Genomic DNA, 10,468 nt, shown 5'->3' with positions numbered 1-10,468 from the left:
GAGGGTCTGGCGTTTCCGGGTGTACCGCGTGGGTCTCGTCTTCTTAAGAGTTGGCGGAATGGCGGCGTTCGATGGCCCGGCAAAGCCGCTCCTGTCCCTAAACCCGCAGGAGGATGCCAAATTTAAAAAGGAGGTGGCTCAGGTTCGTCGGCGTGCGACCAAGGTGAGCGGCCGGCGCGAACCCGACCGCGAGGGGCGGTCACGGACCGGGTCTGAGGGTCCCGCCCGCGCGCCTCGGCCTCCCCAAGCCTGTGCTTCGTCCGGCGTCACCCAGCTCGGACCCCGACCTTAAGAGCTTGCGGGCCGAGGTTTTCTCGGGAGGACCGAGAAGTGACGGCTTTGGGCCGCGCGGGCCTTAGGGTCCTTATGGAGGTAAGGTAAGGAGTGGGTATCGCGGGGATACTCGAAGAGAGGAGAGCCAGCTGTTGGGTCGGCCCTCGTCCCGCGGATCAGCTCCAGTCCTACTTCGGCTGGGCCCCCAAACTGGGGAGGTTTGTTTGCCTGGTTAGTGGTTTTGGAATTCGTAAAAGACTGTATTACCCAAGTTCTATTTGCTGTTTGGGGGCCCTGATATCAAGTTCAATAATATTTGCCCAAGATTTTATCATAAAATGTACATGGGAAAGCTTAAAGGTCTGTATTACCGAAGGCAGGGGTTCGAGGGCAGAGATACTAAAAGGTTAGTAGGCTTCGTGAAGGTTTACTGACGTCTTAAAATTGTTTCTTTATTGGGTGCGAGTAAACGGTGATCTGCAAACAATATTGAAGGGTATGTTTGTTAGAGTTCTTAGGCCAGAAGATTTTAATCTGTTAATTCAGCGTGTATTCGTGCTCAGAGAGGGAAGCTGAGAAGACAGACTACTGCTTGGCGATTGTCTCGTGGGGACACCCTTTTTTTTTTTTTCATTGAAGTATAGTTGATTTACAGTGTTGTGTTAATCTCTCCTGGGGTGTTGAATATAGTTCCCTGTGCTATACAGTAGGACCTTATTGTTTATCCATTTTCTATATAATAGTTTGCATCTGCTAACCCCAAACTCCCACCACCACCCCCCCCACCCCGCCTCCCTCTTGACAACCTTAAGTCTCTTCACTATATCTAAACAGCTAATTCGTTTCTGTTGTGGTAAGTGGAAATACAGGGTAGGTTCTTGATCTCTTGTCTTAATCTAAGAGCAGAGTTTCACAAGTTTTGTTGCAGTGTGATTTTTTAAAATTAAAAAAAAACATATATATATATATATATGTTTCCCTGGTCTTTATGTTTTCAGCAACAGGAGAAACGAAAACCTACTCCTGGAGTAATCTATGTGGGCCACTTACCACCGTCCCTTTATGAAACCCAGATCCGAGCGTATTTTTCCCAATTTGGCACTGTTACAAGATTCAGACTGTCCAGGAGTAAAAAGGTAAGGTTTTTGATTTGAATTAGATTGTTTTATTTTCCAAAAGCATATCATCCTTGACAGGTTTTGGAGCATGTTTGCATGTTATTGCTTATCACACACTTCATTCCAGAAGAGGATTGGATTAGGTCTAGAACCTGAAGCAGACGGAGAACAAGATTAGTATTCCTGTGAATGTGTATTTTACTTTTTTTTTTTTAAGGTAATTGCCTCAAGTCCTCAAATTAAATTGGCAATCCTAGTGAGTTCTTTTTATCCTGTAACTACTAAGCCAGTGGTTCATGAACTTAAGTGTGAGGATGGACTCTACACCTTATTGGTTGTGTGACTTTGGACAAATTCTATAACCTGCATGCTTGTTTTCTGATTTATAAAATATGAGCAAAATTGCACCAGCCTCTCAGGAGTATTGACTCAAAGCTTAAATGAGGTAATAAGATTCTTAGAACAATGCCTGATACACAAAGTACTGTAAAAATGTCACTGTATCATATCTACCTCCTAATAAAGATTTGTGTGGTTTCTTTCAGTAATAGGGTGTGGCCAACTTTATTTTTTTCCTATATACACATACTTCTATTGGTTGTAACCACAGAATTCTTGTTATTGGAATCTCTTTTTTTCTTGATACAGTTTGTTCACATTTTACCACTTAAGTTACAACAGAACAGAGTTAACTATTTTTTGTCCCTGCTTTGTTGTCACTGCCTGAATATGCTGCAGTTTGTTTATCCATTCTCTTGTTGAACGTTAGCTTTTTTCCAGTCTTGTCGATGCAACTGCTGGGAACATTCTTTGTGCAGGTATAGGTGACTTTCTCTTGAATAGTATTTTTCAGACCTTGAATCCATAATAAGAAGTAAGTTTTACAGCACAAGCCAGCACACATGGACCTGTACATAAACATTAACTGAAATAAAAGTCTAGGAAGATGATACTTAACTTTCCCATTCAGTTTATTTAAAAATACATTTCTGACATAATAAATTGATTCTGCTGCCCTTTAAAAGGGTAACTTTTAAACTTTTCAAACTCTGAGTTTGAAAAATAGCACATTATAGCATATCCTCTGGATGAGTATAGAATGATCTGCCTCATTTTTAATGAGATTCAGTCAGTTCAGTCGTGTCCAACTTTTTGTGACCCCATAAATCACATCACGCCAGGCCTCCCCGTCCATCACCAACTCCGGAGTCCACCCAAACCCATATCCATTGAGTCGGTGATGCCATCCAACCATCTCATCCTCTGTCATCCCCTTCTCCTCCTGCCCTCAGTCTTTCCCAGCATCAGGGCCTTTTCCAGTGAGTCAGCTCTTCACATCAGGTGGCCAAAGTATTGGAGTTTCAGCTTCAGTATCAGTCCTTCCAATGAATATTCAGGACCGATTTCCTTTCAGATGGACTGGTTGGATCTTCTTGCAGTCCAAGGGACTCTCAAGAGTCTTCTCTAACACCATAGTGCAAAAGCGTCAACTCTTCGATGCTCAGCTTTCTTCACAGTCCAACTCTCACATCCATATATGACCACTGGAAAAACCATAGCCTTGACTGGACGGACGTATGTTGACAAAGTAATGTCTCTGCTTTTGAATACGCTATCTAGGTTGGTCATAACTTTCCTTCCAAGGAGTAAGCGCCTTTTAATTTCATGGCTGCAGTCACCATCTGCAGTGAGTTTGGAGCCCAGAAAAATAAAGTCAGCTACTGTTTCCACTGTTTCCCCATCTATTTCCCATGAAGTGATGGGACCAGATGCCATGATCTTCGTTTTCTGAATGTTGAGCTTTCAGCCAACTTTTTCACTCTCCTCTTTCACTTTCATCAAGAGGCTTGTTAGTTCTTCTTCACTTTCTGCCATAAGGGTGGTGTCATCTGCATATCTGCAGTTATTAATATTTCTCCCGGCAATCTTGATTCCAGCTTGTGTTTCTTCCAGCTCAGCGTTTCTCATGATGTACTCTGCGTATAAGTTAAATAAGCAGGGTGACAATATAGAGCCTTGACGTACTCCTTTTCCTATTTGGAACCAGTCTGTTGTTCCATGTCCTGTTCTAACTGTTGCTTCCTGACCTCCGTATAGGTTTCTCAAGAGGCAGGTCAGGTGGTCTGGTATCCCCATCTCTTTCAGAATTTTCCACAGTTTATTGTGATCCACACAGTCAAAGGCTTTGGCATAGTCAATAAAGCAGAAAGAGATGTTTTTCTGGAACTCTCTTGCTTTTTCCATGATCCAGTGGATGTTGGCAGTTTGATCTCTGGTTCCTCTGCCTTTTCTAAAACCAGCTTGAATATCAGGAAGTTCAAGGTTCACGTATTGCTGAAGCCTGGCTTGGAGAATTTTAAGCATTACTTTACTAGCCTGTGAAATGAGTGCAGTAGTGAGGTTGAGTATCATTATTTGTTTATCAGCCTTTGGTGTTCTGTGAAACGCTTATTCATGTTTTTGTCCTTATTGTCTTTTTCAAAGACTTTTTTTTTTGGTTTATTATATCTTTGTTTTTTACTAAGGTCAACTTTCTGTTTTATTATTTTTTTTAATATAAATTTATTCTAATTGGAGGTTAATTGCTTCACAGTACTGTATTGGTTCTGCCATACATCAACAAGAATCCGCCTCAGACTTTTTTCTGCCTTTTGTGGGTTGTTATTTTGTAAGTGTTTTTCCATAATGAAGTGCAGTTGTGTTCACCAGCTTTGCGTTTTGAAAATGTTGACAGGGAAGTAGAAACGAAAGTGTAATGAACATCCTCCCCTGAATTCACTCATTGTTAATATCCTGACACATTAGCTTCATCTGTTGTCATATCCATAAAAACGTACATACCTTTTTGGGTTTTTTAGCCTTTTGAATAAAGTGACAGTTGTAATACTTTAATATAAATACATCATCATAAATCTAAGAATAAGAACATAATACTGCTACATAATTACAGTATGATAATCTCATTTACTACCCCTCTTCAAATATCCCCAATAGTCCCTGCCATTCTGGGATCCAGTTAGGGTTTATGCGTTGGACCTGATCGTTTAGCTCTTCACCATATGTAGAAGAGTCTCTCTATCCCTGTTTTGCTTGTTTGGTTTTTCTTGACATTGGCTCTTTTAAAGAGTTGAGGCCGGTTGTCTTAGAAAGTCTGCTCCTTGATGCGGTGCACTGAAATGTAACATTTCCAGCTTTGTTGCATATTATAAAGCTACCCACCCCAGTTTTGACTATCTGCTTGGTATTTCTAACTTTCTTGGATTACTAGGTCAAGGTTTTGGCTTTTGAGTGTTTGGTTTTGGGGACACTTGACATGTATTTTCACATCAGATTTCAAAAGATATATTATAGTGTCTTACGCCCCACCATCATTCGCCTCCTGAGTGAGAGTTGGGATGGTAGGAGGATTGTCAGACATTTAAAGTTTTACCAGAATCATCCTGTTGCAGATAACTAACCTGAGACTCTAGGTGGTGGCTGTGTCCTGATTGTTAGTCACTAGCACAGCTAGGAGACAGCCTCCTGGCTCTCAACTCCTGTCAAGCCACACAGCCTGTGAATGGTTTCTTATTTCCAGGATCACATGACCAGCTTTGAGCCATATCCGAAAATAATTTGTTTAATGCAAGATTGTGAAGTTTTCCTAGTTGTTGTCACTAAGAATTGGAACTGTAGAGGAGGAAAAGTTATTTTTCTACTGCCCTAGGCTGAGACCCTATAAATTGGACTGAAAAACTGAGAGATTAAAAAGACTAAAATGTATGCTTACTCATGGGAATGCTCAAATGGTTGTTAGAACTTTGACTTTGAGGAGTGACAAGATGAGGGAACAGTGCTTTGAGTTTATATGGTTGCCAGTTGTGGGGAGGCAGATATCCAGGAGGCTAACTCTAAAGTCCAAATGCCCAGGTTTGGATGTCGGTGATAAAATCTGCTTAGTAAAGTTTGTTGTGTGGATTCCTCTAACATCTTTCTGATAGAAGGGAGAGGACACCTTTCTAAATTTGTGTCCTGTTTTTAGGTAAATAAGGGGAGGGCAGAGTTTCTTGCTCTATTTCTCAGTACCTTCAGCTCAGAATAATTATTTGCCAAAGGAGCAGATACCCTGCCACCCTAAAATAACATGTATTAAATACTTGACAAAAGTGTGGAGCACTTGCAAGTTATTTTGTGTTTTCATGGCAACTCTATGAGAGTGTTTATTTTATCCTCATTTTCTAGAAGGAAAAACTGAGGCTTAAACATTGCTTATCTGAGTGTCAGAGCTCAGATCCAAACCTGAGCATTTGGATTTTAGAACTCTTGTTAGCAAGCTCATTTTGTTATGGTGTGGAGGCCAGAACCCAGCATGTGTGTCTCTGAGAGAGTGGCCCCTGGTCCTGTGCCCTCAGCTGTGGAGATGATCGGTCGTTGTTAAACATGACAGTGAATGCGATGTTTTATTGATGGGCTGAGAGATACTGGCTTAATTTCTTTTCATTTTTTATGTATAAATGGGAATTACATTACCTGTATTTTTTGTGACGCATTTATTCCATCTCCCAAGTAGATTGATAATATGAGATCAATGAGTAAAGGACTATGGGACCTACCAGATTCCTTTATGTTGGCTGTTGCTGCTGAATAAATTCCAACTGTAATCATTTATCATATGTAATCAAAATCCCAGGAAATCTTCAAAACCAGTGGCAAATTGAGACTATTTTGGATCTTTTCTTTCCCTGTAACAGTCTGCACACTGTGTGATTTGAAGTTGAAAGTTAAAGGTGTCTTAATGTTATTCCTTAATGCTATTCCTACTGGGAATTCCCTGGTAGCTCAGTTGGTATCTGCCTGCAGTGCAGGACACCCAGGTTCAATCCCTGGCTTGGGAAGATCCCCTGAAGAAGGAAATGGCAACCCACTCTAGCATTCTTGCCTGGAAAATCCCATGAACAGAGGAGCCTGGCAGGCTACAGTCCATGGTGTCGCAGGAGTCAGACACAGCTAATGTACATTATTTAATGACATTTTAGGAGTTTGATGGCACATTAGAATGTAATTGTTCTGCTTTTTGTGGTGGATTTGTCATTGCAGACTGGAAATAGCAAAGGCTACGGCTTTGTGGAGTTTGCATCTGAAGATGTTGCCAAAATAGCTGCTGAAACAATGAACAACTACCTTTTTGGTGAAAGACTCTTGAAGTGTAAGTACCCAATTCTTAGCCTGTGGGATCTCAGGGATCCTCCTGCTGACAGTGGCTGTGGTGGGAGGTGCTTAGCTGTTTGGACGTCCCACCTCATCCCTGGGATGAGTCTCCTAAGCAGTGGTGCAACAATTTAAGTACATTTTCAAGATAGATTTGAACTGGAATTTTAAGATTTCCCGAGTGAGAGCCGTTTTCTGCTGAGACAGAGTTGGAACAGTTTCCTTGAGGAGTAAATAGGAAGGGCTTCCTGGTGGGGTATGGGAGGCTTCCCTGAGGAAGAGTCATTAAAGTTGGAACCTGAAGGTTAAATAACCGCCAGGTGAAGGGGTGGAACTGAGAATTTGGTGAGGGGACAGCAAACGCCAAACCAGTGACAAACGTAATTGCCTGCAAGGAGCATAGCGAGAGATGAGGGAGGAGAAATAGATGAGTGAGGTCAGGTTACCAGAACCATGTAAAGCACAGTTTAGAGTACATGCTGAGGACAGCGGAAACCACTAATGGTCCTGGACAGGATGATGTTCAGGGTGAGGAGTCACGTGTCAGCCAGTCTTCGTGGCCTTGGCTGCAGCTCCTCTGCAGAGAAACCATCGGAAGGGCAAGGGTGACAGTAGCAGACGTTCATCCTGCAGGAGGTGGAGCTCCCACCTACCCGCCTCCCCAGAGCAGCCCATCCGGAGCCAGCACCCAGGTCACACCTCTTCATCTTAGTTCCTATTGCTGTGAGAGGGGTCAGGAGCCCCCTGAGATCCTGGGTGTTATTTGCACATGAAAAATGTGGCTCTTGCCAGGACGAAGTGGATGATTGGGTGACCACATGTATGAGATCCCTGCTGTGCTCCACCTGACTTCTGAAGGATGGCACAAACAGTTCCGAACTCTGATATGAGGTGTTAGCCACATCCCCACCTTTTTTTTTCAGGGGAGTAGTTTGTCTTGGAGGTGATCCCGGGGAAATACCTGTAAGGAGTGGAGATTTGACAGGGAGGAAGGAAGTCAGTAAAGGGTAAGTTAGCAAGCAGGTTATTTAGGCATTTGGGCTCCTTCCTGCTGGCCACCTTGGGAAACAGAATTATCCCAGCTGACAAGCACAGAAACTGGGATATTTGTGTACCATATATCACTGGTGGAGGGTAGATCCTAGGGATTTTGGCTTCCCTGCATAAAGGGCCCAGTATGCATCCCTAAGCAGAGAGATACAGATAAGCAGTGAGCTGCCTTAGTCCTGGGCAGGTGCCTGGAGGATATGAGCTGGAAGGTAAGAGCTTCTGCTGTCGTGAGTCACACAGTCTAAAAGTGGGAGTCCTTTTAGCTTCGGGAACCCTAAGACTTAATTTCCACACTCTCCTCTGTGCACTCGTCTTGTTCACTCGTGTATCTCTAGTCCTGGAATCGTTGTTGGCACACAGTGAGTGAGTGGTAGATGATTGTGGGCTGTCTGACTTGCCCTTGGGGACCTGTTTTATTCTTTTAGGCTGCTCCATGTAAGTGGGGGACACATCAATTTGATTATGCTACAAGTGACACAAGGTGACACGGGACAGTCTGAAGTTCTCATTAAAAGCCTTTCCCTCCTGCTTGGTTGAGAACTTTTTTTTTTCTTTTTTTAATTGTAGGTCATCTTATACCACCTGAAAAGGTACATGAAGAACTTTTTAGAGAGTGGCATATGCCATTTAAAAGGCCATCATATCCAGCAGTGAAACGGTACAATCAGGAACGGTCACTTGTTCAAAAGCTACGGATGGAAGAGCGGTTTAAAAAGAAGGAAAAATTACTCAGAAAGAGATTGGCCAAAAAGGGGATTGATTATGATTTCCCTTCCTTGGTGAGTATTCCTTTGTATAAAATGTCTAACCCAGTATCTCCCCCTACGAGGTTTTGACTGGTTTTTTGAAACTGCAGTCATTGTAGGCTTGTCGTTGTAGGTTTGTCAAGCTGTCCTAGTATTTCCTGTTACACTACACGGGGAGGAAATCCTGAAAGGGATTAAACCAGTTTGCAACACGTACCTGATTTAGCAGTTTTAGATGATTGAATCAGTGAAACCTTACTTGACCGAAAACCATAATGCTTATAGGTTACTAATAAAGGTGTCATTGCCAGGATTAAATGTTTGGTTTATTGTATGTTACCAGTAAATACCAAGACTGTAAAGTGACCATCCTTTTTATGCCATTTTAGTTAAAATTTTGTTTCATGGTCCTTTTAAGTTGGAAATAGTCCTAAAAGTCTATGTCAGAATTAACTAATAAGTATAATGATCTAATGGTAAGTTTTAAAATATACATAAGTGAGACAGCTAGTTTTACAGCTTCTTTTTCTATTACTTCTTTATGCTTGTTTAGGTTAAGGTATTACATAAAAATGAGGAAAATGCTTCAAACACTGGTCCTCGAAATTCCAGAAAGCACCAGGTAAAACTTTCGCTTATCATATTACCTACTTGATATTAGAGAAAGATAAATGGGGAAGTCCATCCAGGACTACTGTGTCTAGTCAACGCACAGATTGATGTAGTTTCTTAAAATTTATTGAAGGCTTTACGTAAGAAGAAGAAAGCCGCTTCAGTCACTCCTAAGACTCCTGAGAAGGCTGTGGATAGCCAGGTAAGATTGTCTTCAGTACTCTGGGAATCCGGTATTACAGTTTAAAGGAGGAAAGGCAGTTGCTGCTACTGTCACTTTGCTTGCTCAGTCTTGTGACGAAGTGTGATAAGCACCTAAGTGCTTGATCATGTGCAGCTATCTCATCAAATGATGGAAACAGGCCTAAAATAATACGCATAACTTATAAAAATAGAGGAGAGGTGGTGGGAGAGGGTCATTCCTAATATCTTCCCACATTTATATGTTATAATCTTTCACTTGAACCCAGGGTCCCACACCAGTTTGTACACCAACATTTTTGGAGAAACGAAAGTCTGAAGTGGCTAAAATGAATGATGATGACAAAGATAATGAAATAGTTTTCAAACATCCCGTATCTGGTGTAAAAGAAGAAACACAGGAGACTCAACCACCTGCAAGTTCAAAGAAAAAAAGACGAAGAAAACACAATCAGTGATTTTTTTTTTATGTATTGTGTATAGTTCTTCTGAAAAGGTGATTTTATTATGAAGACTAATTCTGTATATTTAACTAGATATAGTAGAATGCAACCAGTAACAAGATAGTTGGGAAAAAACTGTCAATTCAAGTCACTGAGGAAAGCAGTCAGTGATTCTGGCTTCCCTGCCCTTGCTGAGATGCAGAGGTGCACACCAGTTTACAGCAGCCAGGCTTCCACTGCCTCTTGTCCTGTCTCTAGTTTTCTTTGCGGTTTTCACAGCTGCTTTTAGTTACTCTGCCTGGAGAGAAGATCACTGTTAACTGCTGATTTAAGCACTAAACTGTAACTTTGTTGTTACCATCAAATAAAGAAAATCTTACTTGACCATCAAAAGAGTTCTCTGTTAGACCAAGCACATTTAACCCATCAAATGGCTGAAACTAGAAGTTGGATTCTATGGGGAATGAGAAGGAGGTGTCAGTACTAATAGAGATTCATTTATGTATATACAATCATTTTTACCAATGTTAAATTAGTTTGTGGTGGGCTGGCATGGATTAATTAATAACTACCATCTTCTATCAGTATCATCAATCAGGAATTTGGTTTCAAGATTCATGTAGTAACCACCAGATAAACTTTTTCTGGTTTTTTTGTATGCAAGGGCAACTTGGATATCCTGAAATAAAAAATTGTTGGGTTTTGCTTTTTGAAGTGAAGTAAAAGTCTCTTGAGTCGTATCCGACTCTTTGCGACCCCAACGACTAATACAATATAGTCCGTGGAATTCTCCAGGACAGAATACTGGAGCAGGTGGCCTTTCCCTTTGCCAGGAGAT

General features: G+C 41.6%; 1 protein-coding gene across 1 annotated transcript; it reads left to right on the top strand.

The window, feature by feature from the left end:
• NIFK (nucleolar protein interacting with the FHA domain of MKI67) lies at positions 1 to 10,204 on the top strand. The gene is made up of 7 exons (XM_052664349.1): positions 1 to 163; positions 1,272 to 1,409; positions 6,468 to 6,576; positions 8,196 to 8,407; positions 8,928 to 8,996; positions 9,120 to 9,188; positions 9,457 to 10,204. Exons 1-7 carry the CDS (start codon positions 59 to 61, stop codon positions 9,643 to 9,645), a joined length of 891 nt encoding a protein of 296 aa, XP_052520309.1. The 5' UTR covers positions 1 to 58; the 3' UTR covers positions 9,646 to 10,204.
• Positions 10,205 to 10,468: the final 264 nt, after the last annotated feature.

The sequence above is a fragment of the Budorcas taxicolor genome, chromosome 2 (assembly GCF_023091745.1).
Source record: "Budorcas taxicolor isolate Tak-1 chromosome 2, Takin1.1, whole genome shotgun sequence".
Taxonomy (NCBI): Eukaryota; Metazoa; Chordata; class Mammalia; order Artiodactyla; family Bovidae; genus Budorcas; species Budorcas taxicolor.
The sequence above is the reverse complement of the archived record's forward strand: the minus strand, read 5'-3'. Positions and strand labels throughout refer to the sequence as shown.